Source organism: Peromyscus eremicus, chromosome 12 (genome assembly GCF_949786415.1).
Source record: "Peromyscus eremicus chromosome 12, PerEre_H2_v1, whole genome shotgun sequence".
NCBI classification, from domain to species: domain Eukaryota; kingdom Metazoa; phylum Chordata; class Mammalia; order Rodentia; family Cricetidae; genus Peromyscus; species Peromyscus eremicus.
This window is the reverse complement of record NC_081428.1, coordinates 43,015,959-43,039,510: the sequence shown is the minus strand read 5'-3', so window position 1 is coordinate 43,039,510 and position 23,552 is coordinate 43,015,959. Positions and strand designations below refer to the sequence as shown.

At 37.8% G+C, this 23,552-nt stretch overlaps 1 protein-coding gene across 1 annotated transcript in view; it reads right to left on the bottom strand.

Annotated features, from left to right (window-relative positions):
- The window catches only part of Alcam (activated leukocyte cell adhesion molecule), a 182,440-nt gene that overhangs the window by 3,627 nt on the left and 155,261 nt on the right, over window positions 1-23,552 (bottom strand). The window contains exons 8-14 of the mRNA XM_059277074.1: window positions 21,671-21,803; window positions 17,078-17,190; window positions 14,176-14,311; window positions 13,942-14,075; window positions 10,741-10,873; window positions 8,733-8,771; window positions 8,329-8,446 (exon numbers count right to left, since the gene is read on the bottom strand). Of these exons, the coding sequence (XP_059133057.1) occupies window positions 8,329-8,446; window positions 8,733-8,771; window positions 10,741-10,873; window positions 13,942-14,075; window positions 14,176-14,311; window positions 17,078-17,190; window positions 21,671-21,803 (806 nt within the window). The remainder of the gene's footprint in view (window positions 1-8,328; window positions 8,447-8,732; window positions 8,772-10,740; window positions 10,874-13,941; window positions 14,076-14,175; window positions 14,312-17,077; window positions 17,191-21,670; window positions 21,804-23,552) is intronic.

The window sequence follows — 23,552 nt, the reverse complement described above, 5'->3', positions numbered from 1 at the left end:
TCAGATATACTATCCTAATAAAATTTAAAGTGAAGCTTCAAAGGGACAAGCTGATTTGCCAGCAGTTTGAGTACCACTCCATACAGAACTCCATGTATAACAACATAATATCAAAATGCCCAGCAACTAATGAAAAATCACTAAAACTAAGTAGAACAACGTCATTGTAATGACACGAAAACTAGGTGAATACAAACTCAAATAATTAAATAGCCAGAAAAGGCTTATAAAACAGGCATTATATATGTTTGCAAAATTGTAAAGGCCAATTAATAAAAAGTGGAAATCACAAAATCATTGTAACTCATCAGATGAGCTTATTAACACCTCAAGCACTAAAATAGAAAAAAAATTGAAAATGAAAACGTAACTATAAAAATAGTTCAATATATATTCTAAAATTAAAAAAGTAAATTTTTTTGGATGTGTGTGTGTGAATGTGTGTGTGTACATGCATGTATGCACATGTGTTTGTGTGTGTGCTTGTATATGGAGGTTAGAGGATAACCTTGAGTGTCCCTAGAGAAGTACCATCCACCTGTATCTCTCCCTCTCTCTCTGGCTAAACCTCTCATTGGCTTGGAACTTGTCAATTGTGCTTGACCAGTTGGTCAGAGAGTTCCAGGGATTCACCTGTTTCTGCCTCTCCAATGCTGGGGTCACAAGTGTGAGCCACCATAACCTGGATTTTTAATGTGGGTTCTGGGGACAGAACTTAGGTCACTGGGCTTGTAAAGCAAGAACTTTACCAACTGTGCTCTCTTCCCAGCACAGACCAAGATTTTAACATACAGACCTTTGGGATTTCATAAATAGAAAATGGGTAGAAGCCCAATTTTTTTGAGAAAAGTGAAAAGGATTAATCATTTTTGATTAAAAGAAATACAATCTAGAAAAGGAGACATCATTAAAGTGCCCAATATTCCAAAAGTTCACAACTTGAAACTCTGTAAAGAGAAAATATGTCCAGCAGAACTCAAAGTGAAAGAAGATCATGACGTAACTTCCTATCAATAGATAGCCCATTATGGTAAGAGTTTCAGATTAGAGCAGTGGTTCTCAACCTTCCTAGTGCTGCGACCTTTTAACACAGTTCCTCACGTTGTGGTGACCCCAACCATACTATTATTTCATTGCTACTTTGCAACTGTACTTTTGCTACTGTTAAGAATTGTAATGTAAATATTCAATATGCAACCTCTGTGAAAGGGTCATTTGACCCCCTCAAAGGGGATGTGACCCACATCTTGAGAACCACTGGACTAAAGCAATGTCACAAACATCTCAGATGCATTCTAACGAACTGAAGCTCTAGAAGGACTAACAGCCAAGTAAACTGAAACGAATACTCCTCATCGTTTTAAGAAATAATAAAGTGAGCATGGTGGTAAACACCTTTGATCTCAGTAAAAAAGATGCTGAGGCAGAAGTGTCATGAGTAACAGGGCTGAAAACATAAATGCTTGAAAAGTGCAGAATTGAAGGAATTGGGCGAAAGGACAATGCGACAACTGATAGCATTTTAATTTCCAATCCTATTTATGCTCTAGGTGGTTACAGTTGTCCAAAATGTCATTGTAAAATTATGTAAATCCATAAAATAAGAGGGAAAAGAAAGAGGCACCAGGATGAAGGTGGTGACCGAATTCTCTCCAGGGAAGCTGTGGTCCTCAGGATGAATCCCTGCGTCCTTCAGTATGTCTATCCAGGCTGAACCAAGTGGAACAATCCTTGCTTGAAAAATGGGGAAAGGGGCTATTGTGTATAACACAGACTTGAAATGTATGAATAGAATATGTTGAGAATCATGACTTCTTAAAATTTATTTATTTATTTTTGGTTTTTCGAGACAGGGTTTCTCTGTGTAGCTTTGCGCCTTTCCTGGAACTCACTTGGTAGCCCAGGCTGGCCTCGAACTCACAGAGATCCGCCTGGCTCTGCCTCCCGAGTGCTGGGATTAAAGGCGTGCGCCACCACCGCCCGGCGACTTCTTAAAATTTATAAACCACATTCTTCACAGGTATGAAACTGTTTTATTCTTAGTATATTTTGATTTTACAGGGAAATTCATAAGCTTGCCTGCAGTCACACAGCTAATAAGTAACAAAGGCTTAGAGTTCCAGCCTTTTGGATGAAGACTCTGTACAGTGTTGCACAGTTGTGCAACTCTGCTAAGATGTATCCACTGTCAGGGGTGCTAAGTAGAAACACTTGCTGATGATGGATGGGGTGGGAGGACTGGACACCCTGGACTGAGTATGTCCAGGTAAGAGTTGCATGCACTTTGTTGAGAACTTCTTTCTCAATTTTTGTTCTTACTTTTTAAGAAAATTATTTCTTTCATTTTTGAGATTATACTATATAATCTCATCATTTCCTTTAACTCTTCTTCCCTTTAAACCCTTCCCCCATACGCCTCTCCTTATTCTCTTTCGAATTCATGGCTTCTTTTTACACTAACTATTATTACACGCACAATTGTACGTGCATAGACATATATATTGCTAAATATAACTAGCTCAGTTTGTATAGTATCACTTGTATGTAAACATCTCCAGGGCTGACCATTTCCTGTAGGATAACCCATTGGCACGCTCTTCCCTAGGGAAGACTAATTCTACTCTCGGCTTTCATTAGTTTCCCATAGTTCTCTGTTCAGCGGTTTGAGAGTTCTCTTCCCTTTAAAAATTATTTTGGGTCCTTTAGTTTTTGTTTTGAGTATGATGTCCCAAATCAGATGGAATAAATATCTTTAAATTTTGGAAAGTTTCCAGAGATTTGAAAGAATTACAAAGGTTAGAACTCCATCTCCAACTGACAAAGACAAATTTTTCTTTAAATCATTCTCTTTAGCAAAGTATTTATCATCTATTTGAAGGACAAAGCACTTACAAAGCATGTGTTCTTTATAAATTATAAATAGTTAAATTGGATTAAACTGTAAGTTATGATGACTGCTTGTCTTAAATTTTCATCAGTAATTTTTTTGGTTACTTTGAGTGTAAGAGAAAATTTAAATCATAGTATCATAGTAAACTAAGACGAGATTGGAAAGAAACTCTAGCCTTGACCATGAAGTGTAACTTGTGAGGTAGGGTCAGGGTCTTGAGCTTAGTGGATGTCTTGGTTAGTTTTAAGTCAACTTGACAAAAACTAAAGTCATCTGAGAGGAGGGAGCCTTCATTAAGAAAATGCCTCCATAAGATGGGCTGTAAGCAACCCTGTGGATCACTTTCTTAATTAGTAATTGATGGGGGAGGGCTAGTCCATTATGGGTGGTGCCATCCCTGGGCTGATGGTCCTGGGTTTTATAAGAAAGCAGGCTGAGCAACTCATAGGAAGCAAGTCAGTAAGTACCATTCTTGTATGGTCTCTGCATCAGCTCCTGCCTCCAGGTTTCTGCCCTGTTTGAGTCCAGGTCCTGACTTCCTTCAATGATGAACTATAATGTGGAAGTGTAAGCCAAATAAACCCTTTCCTCCACAAATTTCTTTAGTCATGGTGTTCCAGCATAGCAATAGTAACTCTAACTAAGAAAGTGTGAATGGTTGTTGATTTTGAGCTATAAGAGCCTGGCCACATCCTTCCTCCTAAACACTCTTGTTCTCTATAAATAGAGGATAGAATAACACACACGGCTGGCATGACGATCAACATGAATGTTCATGAGAAAGCTCTAGGTGAGGCATAGGACTCAACAACCTGATGTTACAGAACTGTTGCCAAAGGCCACATGGCTACTGAGCAGACCAGTTCAAATCTATGTTTCAATTTCATCTGCAAGAGCAATTCTGTGAAGGAGCTAAAGCCATCTGCAATGACTTCTCAGAAAGTCTCAGACTTCTTTCCAAGGATATTGCTAAGTGATTAAATACTTGCTTTGAGGTCTTCAGGAGAGAAGGTAGAGAAGTCCTCTCTACTGCCCTCTATGGATGGCTTTATTTAACAATACTTTAGTGGGGGTAGGGAAGTGGGAAAGCAAAGAGAATTCTTGAGAATATAGGTTCAACCAACGCTAAGAGCTATCACTGAATGAAATAAAACAACAACAACAACAAAAACCCAGAATTTTATGTTTGCAAAAGAAAACAACTTATATTGAAATTATTTAATAAGTTCTAGGGTTTTAAAAAACAGACATGCATATGTATAATCAACTATGTATAATCAACTAAAATCCCTGTTAGAGTGTGAGGAAATATTAATTCTTCCTGAATGCAGGGTTAAAGTCTATGATTCATATTTTAAAGTGTGCCCAATTTACACCACATAAAGGTGCCATGACTACAAGCTTTCAGGACAGGTACCTTGACAGTGGAAAATTGCCAGCTCAAGCAGGCTGACCATTGACACCTGTGCTGGTGATTAGCGGCACATCCAAGATAATAGTTATTTTCCCCTATTCCCTGGTCACAGCTGTCAGCCGAATGAGTCTCCTCTTGGACCAACTTTAATGGAAAGCCAGAGGTGGAGGAGAGAGCTTTAATCCTAGCTGACAGTGGGCAGCAATTTCTTGACTTGGAGAAGAATAAACAGTTGGTTTTATTGCCACCACTTTCAATTTGCCATGCCTGTACTTTGAGACTGTTCTGAGAAATTCCTCACTAAAATAAGGAATGCTTATGTCCTCTGTTAAAAAAAAATGATCAGGAAATAGCCTTTCCATCTTAGCTAACAGTGATTCTGTAGACTGCACAGTAAGCAGAATATTGAAAGATGAAAATGAAGATTAAAAAACCTGACTCCATGAAAACAAGAAGTTCCTGTTGCATTCCACAGCACGGCTCTGTGTCAGCCAGCATCCATAAGACTTATACAGAAAACAACCTGGCTCATGGCAAGGAGAAGGACATTTTCCCCTTACCTTAGAAAAGCGAACAAAAACTGATAATTTGCTCTTTTGAGCATTTAATTTATAAGTTTACACACATATTGATATTAAAAGGCACATGTGTCTTACATGCTAGAGGTGCAGAAATTGAGTTTGTGAGCAAATACATACAGATTCAAGGTTACTCATGACAGGGCCACATAGTTATATTTTTCCATGGGAAGCGAACCGTGATCTTTTATAATTACAAATGCTCTATTTTGATGTGAACCCTTTCCTCTGAGGACTTTCAGGTCAAAACAACATGATAAAGGGGAGTCCTGGTTCTGCACTTAGTGGCCAGTGACACTGTAATTAGCTACATATGCCAACATTTCCTCTTTATCCTATTTCCCTTTTAGCTTATTATTTGTGGTTTGAGAGGATAATGGGACATTTTCTTTTTTCCCTTCTGGATGCTTGCTGAGTTATAGGTACAAAAATTAATTAATTAAAGAAAGAAAGAGAGAGAGAAAGCAAGAAAGAAACTCCAAACTTGGATAACCCTGTCTTTTAATACAAATGGAGGGTTGTGGTGGTATTGTGTTCCCCAAAATATTGTGCACCCTAATAAACTTATCTGGGGTCAGAGACAGAACAGCCACTAGATACAAAGGCTAGAAAATGGTGGCACTCACACCTTTAATCCTAGCACTCCAGAGGTAGAAATCCCTCTGGATCTCTGTGAGTTCAAGGCCACATTGAAAATGGCCAGGCATGGTGACACATGCCTTTAATCCCAGGAAGTGGTAGTAGAAAGCAGAAAGGTATATAAGGCGTGAGGACCAGAAACTAGGAGCATTTGGCTGGTGAAGCATTTGGCTGGTTAAGCTTTCAGGCTTCTAGCAGCACAGTTCAGCTGAGAGCCATTGGGATATGAGGACACAGAAGCTTCCAGTCTGAGGAAACAAGAACAGCTGAGAAGTTGGCCAGGTGAGGTTAGCTGTGGCTTGTTCTGTCTCTCTGATCTTCCAGTGTACACCCCAATAACTGGCCCCAGGTTTGATTTTATTAATGACTCTGTAAGATTCCTGCTACAGAGGGTCCATCCCATCCCTGAACTTGGGGCATATTCCTTCCCCATGGCAGGATGTTAAATGCACAAAGGCAAAGTCACATCTGGAATCTCAGTTGAAAAGTGGTACTGATGAGGTAACAAAATGTACATGAATTTATATGGGATATGTAAAAAAAAAACACTAAATATGCAAATAAATGTACTCTTCAGTTCTACTTTGGAAAAAAACGTTTCTCTTATTTTTCCAATGATGTTTAACATAGCACATTCAAAGAACATCCCTCCAATGTTGCTAAAACTCCATTGCTCTACTAACTGCATTACAGAAACTGGCCTTGGAGATTCTGAACTGAAATGATGAGTCTCAACTTTCTCTGCCAGTGGCTTAAGGGGTTGAACACTCATTCACAGTGCACAAATGTCAGCTTATTGTAGAGGCTCAGGCAAGGGATTAACTGCATTTAGAAATCCGAAGCACCCCACACATTCTTCATGAAAGTCTCTGATAGTTGAGATGACCAGTGCTGCAGTTTATTACATTGATTACCAATAAGTCCACCAAATTTGGCACACCTTTCAATTAAGTAGCAGTCACATGTAAGACTGTCCTTTAATTTAATGACAAACTTTAAAAGGAAGGCTTGAGGCCTAACCTAATGACATTATTAATCAAAGTGTCCAGCATTTATTTATCTGTGATTTGAATTTTTGGTTGCTATATGATAGCAGTTAATGTAACACACAGACACATTTCTTTTACTCATAGAACATTTGATGTCTTGATGAGATACTGGCCATTAACACAGTATGATTAAAATGTTAAGAGTTCTCTTAGGACTTGAAATTCATCTAACTGTATAAAAAGGAGTGACTGTGCCCCCCATATGGAAATGGACATCATGCATATCAGTCACAAATACAGCAGAAAACTTTTTATGGAAAAAGGACAGCAAAACATCATGAGATATAGTAAGGCGTAGTTATCATGCCTTTAAGACAAATAATTCTGTCCACTATAATTAGTCACCACAAGAAAGTCTCTTTCAAAGGTAAAATATGAATAACAATGGTATCTACTTTGCAGATGTACTGTGAACTAAAGGTCAATGCATGGTTATCATGCTTTGTGACTTCTACATTTTTCAGCTGTGCCTCCTCCCAGGGAACTCCACACAGATCTCTACATGTTCATAGGGTAAGATTATGATCAGAGGTTTGAGCTCACTTTATCTTTCAAGTTTCTCTTAATAAGATATATTTCTTGAATTTTTAGAGGAATTAGCTCAGACAGAGTGAAAGCATAAAATTATGTTCCAGGTTGGTATTAGCTACAGATATTCTGTTGTAAAAACAGTTTATTCACTTATAAGATATTATTTTAAAGCCTTTGTTTGAAACCAGGAGTGGGGCCTAGAGTTACCAATGGGACTTTCAAAACATGCAAATTGCCAGACTCCCATTTCCCCCTGTGCTGACAATGTAGTCACTGTGAACTCATACATAATGCCATCAGCCTAATTTGAGGGATGTGTCTGTCTTATGTAAATTATATCCATCTTAATCTTGACTGATAAGGAGTGACTGGTGTACTTAAGGGGTACTTACTGATAATCTTCATTAGCTTAGCCATATTCAGTATAACCAATGTTAGAAGATCTTCAAGGTTCATCTTGCATGTACCACTTTATAATTCCAATCATTTTTTTAACCTAACCTTATATAAAGTGTTTTAAATGCATTTGTAGTACTTTGTCTAATCAATGTTTTCATTAAGGCCAAAGTAATGATTTTTTTCTACCTTTTAATTAGGTCCTTACATCGAGTAAAGTCCCTTAATCAGAATAGAGGGAGATATCCTCACTTCAGTGGCAATTTTATTTCTGGTCAGATCAGACACTACTCAGTCAATTTACAGTTCCTGAAATATGTAGATTCTTTTAACTAATCTTCATCAACTTCAAACAAAAATCTTAGAATGTTTTCCATTTAGGCAGTATGTGCTTAAAAAAATCTACCCAAGCAGAAAGCAACAATAACAAAAATACTTGCATTTAGAATGTCAACTAAGGCCAGGCGGTAGTAGAGCACGCCTTTAATCCCAGCACTTGGGAGGCAGAGCCAGGATCTCTGTGAGTTTAAGGTCAGCCTGGGCTACAGAGTGAGATCCAGGACAGGCATCAAAACTATTCAGAGAAACCCCGTCTCGAAAAAACCAAAAAAAAAAAAAAGAGAAAGAATCAACACAAGCACACCCCAGGCCACATCCCTAATGTCACTCCTGTAGTCACTGTGAAGTGAAACAAAACATGATATGCCCAATTTGATGATGTGTTTGTATTATTATAGAAACTACACCCACAGCAGGGAGAAGCACAATCAGCACATTGGATCTATCCAATTCGGAGGCTGTGAACAGCAAGAGCCTTTTCCTACCACTTACTTTGATTTCTTCATGTACAGCCAGTAGACGACACCGGCCACAAGGGCCGCGAGGAGGAGACCAACTACAATTCCCACAATTAGCTTTGCCTGGTCATTCACCTTTTCTCTGTTTTCATCTACAACAAAGAAGAAAAGTCCGTGCAATTACAGCCAGTGCTAAGACGTTTCAAACGAAGCTGGTGTAGTTTTAACTCAATAATGATGAGTAAGGCTCACTACGGTGATTGACATGCAAACTTGTGATTTTAAAGGGTAAAATTTTCAGAATTTTGACTATCTTGTCTCATTTGGTATTGTAATTCAAGTCAAATTTTGGACAGCTAAGAAAATCACTCAGACAAGGACACTTCATAAATCTTGAGCTGACAGTCAAGGAAGAGGAGTCTACAGTATAGTACCTACCACTTATATCGTCTGCCTCATCGTGTTCTGGAATACTTACTGAAATGAAAAATGTTAATATGAAATTAAAAACAAAATTTGTTGATAAATGAAAGTCACCTTTACCATTATTGTATGATGTAATAATATTTAGATAAAACAGCTATTCTAGAACTAAGGATAAAGAAAAGGAAAACCATACTTTATAGAGTAAGAACTTCCCTACAAAGGAATTAATCTTGTTTTAAGGAGAGTAGTTCAATTGCAAATATTTTAATCTATTAGAGAACATTTACAACCAACAAGCTACAGTATTTATCTAAAATTGATATTAATTTCCTATTGTGTGTATCTTTTACTAGAACTTCTTTTTAGGAGAAACAAGTTGGCCCCTATGAAGTCTACAATGCTGTGTTTCTCAACTGTGCTCAACTTTTTCTGCCCCTACTTAGAAGAATTCATTTTTTTTTCGAGACAAGGTTTCTCTGTGTAGTTTTGGTGCCTGTCCTGGATCTTGAGCTGTAGTCTAGGCTGGCCTCGAACTCACAGAGATTCACCTGGCTCTGCCTCCCGAGTGCTGGGACTAAAGGTATGCCACCACTGCCCAGCGAGAATTCATTTTCATTTGCTAGTATCAAGGACACTATTAGTTATGTTCTCAAAGCAGGAGCTGGGTTGGAGGTTATAAATGTGGTACTCAATACATCAAACAGCACGCTGCCCTATCAGATGTTTGCCAGACTTCCAAGTTTCTGATTGTGTTATGATCTTAGTCTGGTTAAAACTCAGTGCTCTTGTGGATTATCATTAAATTACATAAACATTTTTCAGTGTGCACGAGTCCGCATCAGAATTCTTCATGATGTTAGGTAAAATTCCAAGTCCTACATTCCTCATCTTAAGTACTTAGAGAGTACAAAGTTTGAAATGACTGTTTTAAATACTGAGAAAGCTGAAGTACCTCATCCAACAGATTAGTGTTAAAAAGATCTGTTTGGCTAAAAAAAGAAAAGAAAAAGGATGAATTCTCTCTAGGTAGTACAAATCAATACTCACGGAATTGCATTGTGAGAAGTCAATGACTGTATTTTAATTTTGTTTAGTTTTGTTTTCCAGCTAATACATTGGGACTTTATATTCTAGTCCATCTGTTGGAGGCCATTATGTTTTAAAAATTGTTTCATCCTATAAATTCCTAGCTATTATATTCATAACATACTAATGCAAGGATTCCAACTGATCAAGAAATAAACATTTGGCAGCAGGTCAGCTAACATACTGTCTAAAAGTGAACCTTACTCTAGGCCAATCCTGATTTAAGGTTGCCATAGTAACATAGCAACAGGAATAGTAACAGAATTGAAAATGTCTAATTTCCCAATAAATCATGTTTTTCAAAATGTTTTCTCTCCTCCAGAAACATATAAACTAGGATTTCAATATTGACAGATTCTTCAATTTTCTCTAATTTCATCTATTTTCATTATGATTCAAAACTGATAAGAGAAGGGAAACTTTTGCAAGCTGATTTCGTTAATTCTCATATCTTTTTTACTACTAATTTGTTAATTGGACAAATTTAGGGCATTTCTGTGTAAAGTAAGGGTAGGACAAAAATACAATAAATTGTAATGCAAACTAATAGTTGAATTAAAAATGTGTCAAATGTGTACCTTTTATAAACGTGTTTTAAGATAACCATTGAATTATCTGACTTTGGATCCATAATATGGATTAAACACAAGCAACCCATTTCTTATTCTTCCTTGCTTTTGGGAGGGTTCCTACCGTAGGGGAAAGTGTCTGAGTCATAATATACAAAGTGACTTAAACTGTGAAAACAGGGATAGGAGAAAAATGGAAACCAGGAAGAAAAGAAAAATAACCTCATGGTGATGGTATCAAATGCGAAACAAATGCATGAAACTTACCATGATGCAGTACAGGGAGATGGGACTGAAGATGTTAAGCTAATGAAGAATAACTTCAAATTTTCTTACGGTTTTAATGCCAGAAATGAAATACTCACTCGCAGAGACATTCAGGGAGTTTACTGTTCTCTCCAGTTGGTTTTCTGCTGTGCAAGTTAGTGTAACATTCTCCTCGGGGGAAATGATAATTTTACTATAATACCTGCCATTGATATAAGGAGACTCCTCTGTCTGGAAGAAGAAGGAAGATGAGTTTAGAAGTGGAAATGCATTTTACAAGTCTGGGAAAGAATAGTGGTAGATGACACAGGGAAGGTGTGATGTCCTACTTTTTGTTTTTAAGGATGTATGGGAACTACAGATAAGGACTATCCAGGTCGTCCACAGCTTTACGGAGGGCAGAGAAGAGATCAGTAAAGCAATAATGGCATTTGTGTGTCTATGATTCTCTTGGGAATTTTGATACATCAATCAAACTTTTCTTTTTCGATAAATGCTCAGTTTCAAACTTTTCCCATGATACTTATTTCAAAGCATGTCATTATAATCACCAGTTTCCCTTCAGTGAACATTAGCATTTAATTATCTGTGAATAAGGCTCAATGCTTTTTGCTGTAGACATCTATTCTATTATCTTAATTCTTTGCAATGGGCATCTATTCTCTTACCTTGAAATGTTATATCAATGTGCAAGGAACGTAAGATCTGTTTATGGGTAAATAAAACCATTTGTTTCTTTCAGAATTTTCCTGTGCTAAATAAAAAAAGTGGCTCGTTTAATGATGACTTAGGTTAAACACATTTGACAGTCCCGAGGCACAAATGGGGGCACCTCTGGATGTGAGACCTTCACACATAGGAAACAATGCAGTAGTTTTGATTTGTATTTCGCTGATGGTTAAGGGTTAAGAACATTTCCTTAAGTGTTTTTCAGCCATTTGCATTTAATCTCTTGAGGATTCTCTGTTTAGATCTGTATCTTGTTTTTTTTTTTTTTTTTTTTTGAGGTCTCTTTAAAAAATTTGGCAGGTTTTTTGCAGACATGCTTTGGTTTCTGATGTATGTTTATGGGATCTCTGCAGCGAGAACTCAGGCCTGTACATTTATGTATGGTTCTTGTGCTTTTTCTGTCATTTGTTTTGTCCAATTCCAGCTTGTTTGTTTTTATTCTATCTTACGTCATTTTTTTATTGTTATTTTTTTAAATGACTGTTTGTTTTCAAATGAGAGAGAAAGCAAGGGTGTAGATTTCGGTGGAAGTGGAGGTGGGAGAATCTGGGAGGAGTTGGGGAGGGGAAAGTGCAGAACTGTGATCAGAATATATTGCATGAAAAAATCCATTTTCAATAAAAATAGGGAAAAAAGAAAAAAGTATACATATTGCCTAACCCCACAAAAAATCTTTTAAAAAGGATTTAAAAATCCCAAAAAATAAAGAAAAAATGTAATTGGGTCACTCTTGGGATTAGACACAAATGTAACACGACTCAAGCTAGTTTGCATTCAGAGCCTTTTCTTGGTCACTAACTTGCACTCTGCCCCATGTTCTTCCCTCTTGGTTTTATTCTTAACTATACTGTAACTGTCTTGAGGATGAGAGTGTGTTAGCCTCCGCTCCCTGGGAGCTCCCTCATGGCTGTACACTGGTAGGTTCGTCATGCCTTGGAGGGGAGAACAAATAAAATATTATGGATAGATCATCTCAGACCCTTAACAAGAAAACTAACATATTGTCCCTGAGGCCAGACTCAATCCTTCTCTATGACAATGAAGAATGGCATTATTATTTCTATCACTGCAGTAAGTGTGCCTGCTATTTCCCTGAGTCTTTGTGCTTGCTACTTCAATCTCTACAAAATATACTTTCTGATTTCTAGCCTGGCCTTTTTCATTGTTATATTCATTTATTCATCAGATATATGTGTGCTTTTCTTCCCTTTTCTCTGCTTTCCATGTCAGCATTACCAATACCTACAGGTTCTTTTTCAATGGCACTTAACTGAACTAGAGATATAGAGAGAAAAAAGTAAAGTAGGAAGGAAACGTTTCTATTCTTTTAGCATTTTACTTTTAGCATTTGATTCTAAAAAGTACTTCTGCACATTGTCAGCAATGCAGGTCTTTATTCTGAATACAGAAGCATGCATCTCCTCAGGCTTGACGGTCTCCTTGCCTCTCTGCCTTCCTAAGCATGGTCTTTTTACTTGGTTGTCTCAAAATGTATTTAATACAGTCAGGAGTTATTGGCTTCAAGCGTGACCATTCCGAGGGCTCTCTGTGCTTGAACATATGCAAATGCATTTCTATGACTCACAGGCAAGAGCCCAGATCCACCATGCTTAGCAAATGATATTCTATGAGCTGAACCAGTGGCTCACTTCTCCACAGGGGAATGCAGAGTTTTCAACCTAAAATTAATTTGCATCTTTTTGCTTTATACGTGTCTGCTGAATCCTTAAATGGAGAGCCCATGTCCTGTGGCTCTTTAACCGGTTCTAATGATCTAAGCAGACTTGAGGACTGCTATAGGGAAAAATGTAACTAATGTTAGAGTAGTACCCCAAAGAGATTAATTAGTGGGATTAAAGTTCTGAACCCTTAGCAATAGGCTGTTCTCTCTGTCTCATTGTCTCTCTGTCTCTCTCTTTCTGTGTCTGACTTTGTATGAAGAAGAAAATACTCACAGCATTTGTAAATTGAAAACCTTTGTGGCTACTGAAGTATCCTACCAAGACTACAGATATTAAGTTTAGATTAATGTCCTCTATTGTCCAGGAGGGCACAACCTAGATTTTACACTTGGGCATTCTTGTTCTGGTCCTAGCCCTGTAACAAGCAAACTGGACCACGTGTTTCCAAGCAGTGACTATGTTGGTCAATACCCCTGGGGTCCAGATTCAATAAGCTATATCCTTTAAACATGTGTAAACAGGAAAAGTAATAGAGGCTACTTATACTGTAACATATAAGTTTATGGTGCAGAAAAGTATATACCTTAATGATTTAATTATCCATGTCTCAGGAATTAATGACCATGGAGAAACATCCAATTTTAATTCTTTTTAAAAGCAGACACCATAACACGGTGGTTTTGATATTTTCCATGGGCCTGGGATTTAAATGTGTTCTTTGAGGCATGTTCTCCTTCCAAGAAAATTAAGATGTCAGCAAGCACTTTCTCTGAGCATAGGTTGCACATTCCACGTGCTAACCACACCAGCCTACACTTCAGTTACCTAAATAAAACTCAGCTTGTGAGCAGGGGCAGTACAGAGGAAAAAAAAAAAAAAAACACTTGCTTGGTTGATGACGCTTCCACTTCCGGTAATGGTCCACTGTATCGCTGGTTTTGGAAACCCTTCCACATGGCAGATTATGGTTTTTGACAGTCCGCTGGGGTCAGTTTTCTTTGTCATTTTGATTTGAGGTTTTCCTAAAACAGAATTACAATTGAAACATTACAGCTGAAACGTCAAAAGAAACCAGATACCAAGTTCTTAAAGAAAAAAAACTGCAGATACATCATTTCATACCTTCTACAATGAGTGTCAGTGACTCCCTTTTCTTCAGTCCTTCTACCTCCTGAAGAGCAGTTTCGCAGACATAGTTCCCAGCATCCTGATAATGAAGGCTAGAAAATGATGGACTTGATCGCAGCCTGGTGTTATCCTGGTTAAACGCAGAGCACGTTACTTCGGAGGGCAAGACTTTTGTTTTCATTGTTTTATATTTTTAATCACTGTGCATGATGTGTGTGTGTGTGTGTGTGTGTGTGTGTGTGTGTGTGTGTGTGTGTGTGTGTGGTGCATGTATCTGGATGTGTGGATGACTACACCTGTGTATGAGTGCAGGGAAACCAAAGCAGGCCATCTCTTCTCCTCCTCTAACCATCCGTCTTGAGATTGGGTATTTAACTAAAAGCAGAAGCTTGCATTTTGGCTAGGCTGGCTGGCTCAGGAGCTCTTGGACTTAGTCTGTTTCTGAATTCCAAAGCAGGAGTTTCAGACACACACAAATATTTGGTGGGTGCTGGGGATTCACACAAGGTCCTCATGTGTTGACTAGAGGGAGTGAGTTCTTCCTCCCTGAACTATCTCTCCAGCCCCACAATCATGACTTAAGATATAATAATTAAGTCCAAAGTTATTGTTCTGGGTCTGATGTAAATATATATACTTAAAAAATAAACCTATAAGATGCTTTCAAAACTAGATATCTTTTTATCCTTCACAGTCCAGGAGTTAGGCAAAGTAGAGTTATAGTTCAGTGTCACTTGTTCTAGCATTGGTGATTTGGAACGAGTTCATGATTTTCTGAGACTGAGTTTCTTTTATGTGGGAAATGGGGTCTTATTCTTACTGTATCTCACTGTTTGAAGGATTTAACTATATGAATAGAAAAATGGGTTATATTGAGTAAAAGTCTCAATTGTCAGGCCCTACTTATTGTGTTAGGACTGTTCCATAAGCTATTCATGGAATCTAAACAGCAGCAGGCATAAATGCTTGAGACTTATTTGATCTCAATGTCTATCAACACTGGGATTTCACTATAAAATGACAAAAACTGTGAAAAAATTCAGTTAGTAAGAAAACTTTTTTATTCTAATTTCTACAAAGAAAAAATATTTAATCTTTTAAAAAGTTACTTGACATCAGAAGATAATCACATTTTTTTGGGAATTGAAATTGAAAAGCAGTTAATAAGCCAAAATTCTAAGATTATAGATCTTTGTATACTGCGTTTTCCTCCTGCCCATTCTCCCATCAACTAATGTTGATATAAGAATGTTGCTTAGCAATACTGACATTAGGGTTGAACCAACTATAGTGACTGCATTTCATGTTTAGTGTAGTTGACTTATTTCTCAAATAAAATACACGATATTTGTTTGTACAATCATTGACTATTCTACTTGCATATATGTTATTTAGCTTTGTGAGCATTAAGTACTATAACTAGTACATATTAAATAAGGATGATGGAGAGTGACACTGTAATCATCTATAATCATCTGGGAGAAGAACAAACAGTAACAATATTGTGCCTAAAAGAAAGTAAAAGGAACTGTTCTAAGAATGAGAGAATGCTGGATGTGGAGGTGCACACCTTTAATCCTGCACTCAGAAGCTGGATGCCAGCCAAGTCTACATAGCTTGTTGGAGGCTAGTGAGTGAGACCCTGTTTCAGAGAGATGAGAGAAAAGGGGGAAAGTAGGAGATAGATAGATAGATAGATAGATAGATAGATAGATAGATAGTAGATAAATGGTAGATAGATGATAGATAATAGATGACAGATAAGATAGATAAGATAGATTAGATAGATAGATAGATGGTAGATAGATGATTGATAGATAGATAGATGATAGATAGATAGACAGCTAAGAATCTAACATTTAGACTAGAAAACAGCATTAAACAATAATATTTTGTCAAGAAGAAGTCCTAGTAAGAAAATTTCTGCATGATTGTGAAAAACCAAAAAAAAAAAAAAAAGATAATTTCATCCCCTGTTTCAAACAATGTGAATATTTATTTTCTCAGAATTCCACTGGTTAGCTGCCCCTGTCCATGCTACACTATGAGTGTTGGGAAACACAAGCCAAAGATGTAAGCAGTGGTACCATATTCATACCATTCATAGACTTCTGTTTTAAGGACAAGCTTGACTCAAAGCACCAACTATATACTCTCCTTTCCAATTCCGTAAATGTTGAAATGACTGGGCCCCAAGTCACAGTCTTTATTTTAGAGTTATATGACTACGTGAGCTCATACAGGAGACCCTAAGCAAGATCACAGAATGTTTTAGTTGCTTCCTAAGGTCTAGAAGTGAAAGAGCTACTTAGCATCAAAGAGCTCATCATTCATAAGGACCTGCTATTAGAGACTGAAAAGTTATCTCAACACCAAAGAGGAGGCAAAAATGTTGGGGCCATTCATACTCCAGAAAGCCTGAGCTCAAGCCCCTATTCTCACTTGTGAAATTTCTGATTTATTGGACTGGATTTCATTATACATGATGGGAAAAAATAATGAACGAGCTGCATTTTTTTTTTCACAGAGATGCTACAAGCAGGATGTCAGAATAACGGCAGTTAAAACGGACTCTAAAAGGTTTATCCTCAAAGTACATAATTGCATGTGCTTGTGTGTGCGCATGCATGCGTGGATCACTCTTCATTATATAATCATAAAGCAATGCACCATGCTAAGTTCCAGCCCATCCATTAACGATGCCGCAGTGAGGCTGAGTGCCTCTACAGTTTTACTGTGGTTTGACCAACACTGGAGAGGAAAGGAGTGGAAGAGCACATGGATGTGAGCATACAAGGCAAGCATGAATATGCATTATAGAATGTAAAACAGAAGACGCAGGGTGCTAAAAGAACTCCTTCTAAGCAGCAGGACAGCAGCAAAGACCTGAACTTACTTTCATCCACACCACAGTCGCATTCTTACTAGCAGATATTGTGCATGACACAGGTAGGGTATCACCGATCTGCTTGGTCACTTCCCCACTTGGGTTTAAGGATAAATCCAAATCTGTGAGACAGAAAAATCTGCTTGAAATGAAAACTACAAGAAAGCAAGATAGGAAACACAAAACAAACAAACAAAAAAAACAACATTTTTTTTTCCAGCTGTGCTTGAATATCAGAACTCACTTCTATGGAGTTAAACAGCTAGACTCCAGAAGATTCAGCTTAGTCTTACAAGCTAGCACTGATGGCCACTTGAACAAGCATATGGTCAATCTAACTGATTATGCATTGATTTTCAGTTTAACATAATTGATGTTGGGGGTGCCTACAAATATTTCTTTTTGAGACCTATCACCTTAAGAAAAAAAAAATCAACTCACTTCAGGAAGGAAATAAAAATGAGTAGGTAAATATAAAAAGCAGTTGATAAGGCATTGCATTGGAAAATCACATATATTTAGACAGCAGGTGATAAATGGAAAAACTATGAGATAGTGCAGGTGTTTCTTCAGAGAAAATTGACAAATAGTTGAATTATTTTTGAAATACTATTCCATTTTCCATGCAGTTGAAATTTTGAATAAGACCTATTATTAGGTACATTTTCAACAGATAATTTTAAAAATGCACAGGATAAGCATGTCTAGGGATGTAGAGCCTTTCGGGTAAAAAATGATTTTTTAAATATAAAACTTACAATGTGATTTGTAGGAAGAAAATTCAGCTCAATGGAACAAATATTGTCATACAGCTACTATGTTCTAGGCACTAATGGGAGATCCATACATGATGATGGAGGTGGAGGTACTATGCACTCCAAGTCAGTGCACTACCTACAAAGTCAGAACCTAGTATCAAATCTATTACACATTCAGATATCAGTAATTACTTGTTGAAATACTAAGCCATAGCATAAGCAAAGAGTTGCAGGAGTAAAGAGAAGAAAAATCAAACTGGGTTTCAAAGCAGAAAGGCTTTGTATAAGACACTACATTGTTGTAGCCTCTTGACAACTAAATGCTTTGGTATGTGGGGACATAGCATAAACCTTTCCACATGGACAAAATAAAAAATTGAGAGAATGCATCAGGCTGCTCAATGTTGAATGAATTAGTACTGATGGTCGTAACTCATAGACTGTATATCTAATTATAGATTAAGTTGTGCTTTTTGTCTCTCTTTCATGATTTTGTTAGGCTGCCAATCGTTTTCTGTGTCATTTTTAAAAGAATTGTGTATGATGGATGGATGTGGTAATATACTTGTTGGTGTGTGTGTATGTGTGTACATGTGCATGTTGGTGTTATGCACTGTATGTAGGTGCACATACAGGCCAGATGTCAATGTTAGCCATCTTCCTATATTTCTCCATTTTTATTTTTTAAGATAGTCTTTAATCATGAACCTGAAACTCAACAATTTTTTGTACACTGGGGAGACAAAGAGCTTCAGAGATCTGGTGGTCCTTCATCTGCTCACCCTACTTTTCCTCCCCAGTTCTGGGTTGCAGACTTCTACCTAGGCATGGCTTTTTACTTGATTGCTGGTGATTGGAACTCAAGTTCTCACAATTACGCAGTAGGTGGTGTACTGAATCAGGCATCTCCCCACCCCATCAATGGTTCTCAGTGGTTGTCTTTGCTGTGAAGCAGTAAACAGGAGAGTAATGACCATGCCTTGATTTCCTCTAACATAACCACAGGACCTGGTATATCAAGACTCTTATGCACGGTTATTAAATGAATGATGAAATACACATGCTTCTAGTTTACATTAATATTAATCTGTGCCATCTTGTATAAAAGCAGTTAAATTAGAATGTTTGGGTGATTTATGTTTGCATGAAAACTGTAAGAAGGGAAATTTGAGAGCCTTTATTAGTAGAGTCAAGAGCTTGTCAGTGAGAAGACACAAGATTTTAAAGAATAAAATCAACTTTGAAGGGTCTGATGAAGAATCTATGTCAGATTTGAATCTATGGCAGAGGAATAGTAGCTGTTTGAACAGTGACTCAGGATCTGTAGTAATATGGTCTTGTTGAGAGGTCTGCTCTGCATCCCTGTGCATGTATGGATCCTGTTTCTCCACCAACACTTAGTTTAATTGTTTATGAAAAGAAACAGATCCCACTTTTGTGAAACAAGGAGCCAAAGATAAATGGGCAAAATGTGATTTTTCATGTGTGCATATAATGTAAAATAAAATGATGATGAGCATAATTATTCTTTAGCTCTAAAGAAGACATTCAGGCCTTAAGACCAATGTTCCAGTCAATCTGTCAAAATCAGGATACATTTGAATAATAAACTGCACCCAATTCATTTACCCTCCCCCATATTTTGTTTTTTTTTTTCCTTCCTGTTACAGAGTATCATTGAGATATGATGTGGCTGCCACCAAGTCTTCTTCCTTGTGATCTGTAGTCCAGTCCTCCCTGCCTATTCTACATGCCATACACAGAATAGCTCTCTCCTCTTAAGATCCTGTGTATCTGTGTACCCAACATCTCTTAAACATAGGCACATAGCTAAGTAACTGGAATATTGGTAACTAGCCTCAAGATATGATTGACAAGGCTGTCACATGACTATTAACAGGTACTTGTATCTGTTTGTTGTATTTCTTCAATTTCCATCATAGAACAAGATTAGATAAATGATCTCATGACTGACTGGTCCCCAGAGGAGGAAAATAAACATCATTCTTGTTTTACTTAGAGGTCACTACTGTCCTTCTAACTAGCACCTGATGGTGACACCCTCAGACCAATGAGCAACAAGGACAGAAGAAACAAAGAAAGGGCTTGGCTGTGAACAATTTCAATCCATCACTATTACCACAGAGCCCCTCAGACAATCAAAAGCAACCATTTGGTTGTATTATTCCCCATTGAGTCCTCCTGTGTCTCCCTCCAAGTTTTAGTTCCTCACTTGTATGTTTTTCAAGCATTGTAGATAGAGGACACAGCAGCATGGGCTTAGGGCAGTTTCCTTTAAAGTGTTTTGACTTTGCTTTCTTCCTTTCCTCTGTGTAACCAAATTCTGACTGCACAGGAGCTCCATGTCCTCCATATTGTTCCTTAGTGATGCTTTTTGACAAATGCTTGGTGTTTGCTTACAGGGAATGTGGTCAAGGTGGACAGCCTAGGTCCCATGCTTAAAGCTTGCAGATGTTTTGAGTTCCTCTAAGTCCCTGTGCTGCAGAGGACCCTATACTAGACATCCAGGCCATCCTCTCTGATGACCTTTAGTTCCCTTTCTTCACTCCTGCTTAATCTCATTTAATCAAAACAAAACAAAACTTAGTCATCTCATGCTCTGTAGGGTTACAGCAGATCATTTCTGGGAGAAATCTTTCTGATCACACTGTTGGGTGAAAGGTTCATTCAATCTACATCCCCAAACAAGACCCACAGTTATTCAAAAGAGTATATGAATTCTACTCTTACCAGGTGGCAGTGTCAATAAAAAAATAAATCATTACTTTTAAGAAGCATCTGATATATTAATAATATGAGCTTTCATGATTTACAAAATAAAGAACTCAAGTTTCATGGCTGGTCTTCTCCTTTTTTGGAGATTTCTTTATTTTATTCTTTTGTGTGGATGAGAGTTTTGCCTGCATGTATGTATGTGTAACATGTGTGTGACTGGTGATCTCTGAGGTCAGAAGATGGCATTAGATTCCTCTGGGACTAGAGTTATAGATAGTTGTGAGCTGACAGTTGAGTGCTGGGAATTGAACCTGGGTCCTCTGCAAGAACAAGAAGGACTCTTAACCACTAAGCCATCTCCAGCCCCCTACATGGCTGTTTTTAATGGATCTTTCCCCCATCATATTATTTGAGACCAAACATAATTTTGCTGTCTCCTGAGTTCTCCAAGTAGATTAAAATTTAATAAAAGGTGTCACTCAAGGTGATTTTGAAGAGGTTATCTTTCCAACAATTTACTGACTTTTAGCTTTTAGTCCCCTCTACTTCATGTGCTGAATCTGTAGTAACTTCATGTTGCCTGGATGTGGGTGCTAATATTATCCTGTAATTTAAAATTGAGATATATATAATCTACGTTCTTCCTGGTAAAATGTAAATCTTGTTAATATCAAGAATATCTAAAAAGGGCTTAGGGGTGTAGCTCAGTGGCAGAATGCTTACTTAGCATGTACAGAGCCCCGGGTTCCATCTCCAGAACTGCATAAAATAAATTATGTATATTATATATATTTATACATTCTGTATACATATATTTAAATATATAATGAGTTATTTAAGGATCATATCCAAATGACTTAGTGTTACAAGAAGCTGAAGGCATTTAGAAAAAAGGGTTTTACCATTGACAAGTTTGTGGTTCCCAGATTCCTGCAAGGTTTCAGTATCACAGTGGTAACCTACATGAATTTGAACTTTTTCTGATGCTTTTTATGGAGTGAATGAAAACCAAGTTGTTTAAGAAAGATAAGACTGCACTTAGAAAAGTTAGCTAGGTAATATTATCGGAGGCTTTTGAGGTGCAGCAGGTCCTGAGGAGGTGACTTACAGTGAACCGTGATGGCTGTTGAAGCGATCATGCCTTTTTTGTCGATCAGTGAGCATTTGTAGTCTCCTGTGGCATTGCGCCTCACATCTGTCAGTGTATAAGTGTTTGAGCTTCTTATTCCCTCAGGCTGTCCCTTTGGATGGAGGCAAAATGTCAGATGGTTACATTTGGTAGCTACAATAAGAAAGATTATAATTCTTGAGGAAGGTACAATTTTCTTAGATATGAGAAAAAAGTGAGCACACTTTTTTATTAGGCAAAAATGATTGCAACTTGTTCTACAAACATCTGAGGAACAATTCATAGTTTGGTGCTAAATTTTGAAGGGCTATTTTATATTGTATTGATGATATCTATTTTTTGACAGCATAGCTTGAGTTTGAATTTTAAAGCAGTTTTTTTTTTAATGTCCTTTTTTTCCTATACCTTATCTACATCCACAAAAAGACTGGAGAAATTCTAACTGGGTCTTGGGATACATACCTATACTTGAAGCATTCAGAAGTTGGGAGCAAGAGGATTGCAAGTTTGAGGATAGGCTGAGTGACATAGTGAGTTCAAGGTCAGCCTAAGCTATATAGTGAGCCAATGAACCAGAGAATGGAGATGTAGCTGGCCTGGCATGCGCAAGGCACTTGGTTTCATTCCAAGTATGAGAGAGGCTGGGGGGAGAAAGAGACAGAGACAGACAGAGAAAAAGAAAGACAGAAAGACAGAGAGAGCAAGAGAGAGAGGGAGGAAGAAGAGAAGAGCGGATCTGAGAGGAGAAACAGGGAGAAGAGAGGAGGGGAGAGAAGAGGAGAGGAGAGGGACAGAGAGAAAGCACACAAGCTGACGGGAAAGCCAGTCATATACCCAAATAACAATGACAGACAGAGATGAAGGAAGCAGGGAGAAGAATGAAAAGCAATAGAAGAGCAAGAACAGGAAGGAGGACAATGAATAAAAGAAAGGGAAGCAAACCGAGGAGGCCAAGCAGAGAGATGGGAGGAGCACCCATTAACAGCAGCCAAGACAGCCAGGAGACATTATTTCTAAAGACAGAACACGAGTTTGGCTCTGCTGTCCCCAGTAGCCAAAGTGGAAACCCAGCTTCAGAACTTTTATTTGTAAATGAGAAAATATTAATACATCAATTTAATAGGGGACACAATGCTGTCTGCCAACATTTACGTTTGCAAGAAGTTTCCTGTACAGATGTTCTCAATAATTGTGAAACACTCCCAGCCATGCTGGGAGTAAATTCATTATAATGTCATGGTTGCAGTAAATGCACTATTTAGCAGCATCTAGCTTTCCCCAGTAAGATGGTGGTGAACACACCGCTCTTCCAGCTAGGCTCCACATCACTAAGAATGCAAATACTTGAGGAAATTTCCCACAGTGTCCTCTATGCAGACCACTCCTTTCAGTTATGACAAGTACTGTGACAAGGAGCCCACACGGTTATTCTACCAAGTTAGCTAAACTACACGACAGAACTCTCTTTGCTTCAAAAGATCCGAGCGTGTTCAGAGCAGCCTGTGGGTGGATCCTCATCCACATTAGAACATTTGCAATCATGCCTTTTGATTTCCCAGTGATCTACTTCTGAAGAGCAGATTTTGTGTCTTACTCGGATAATTATACCCTGAGTTTTTTGCAGTTACGGTTTCCTGTGGTTGCCCCTTTTTCCTCTTTATCGTTGAACTCTCTAAACACAGAGGAAAAGCAGAAAGAACAGGGGATGGTGCCACAGAAGCTTTCAACGGACATTCTACCGGTGGCGTTTTTTGTTTTCGATTCTCAAGAATCACCCATTTTTCTCTCTTAAGCTACTCAAGTTCATGCAATTGTTCGCGTCAGTTAGAAGCCAGACAATAGGACAAAATGATAGTCGTCA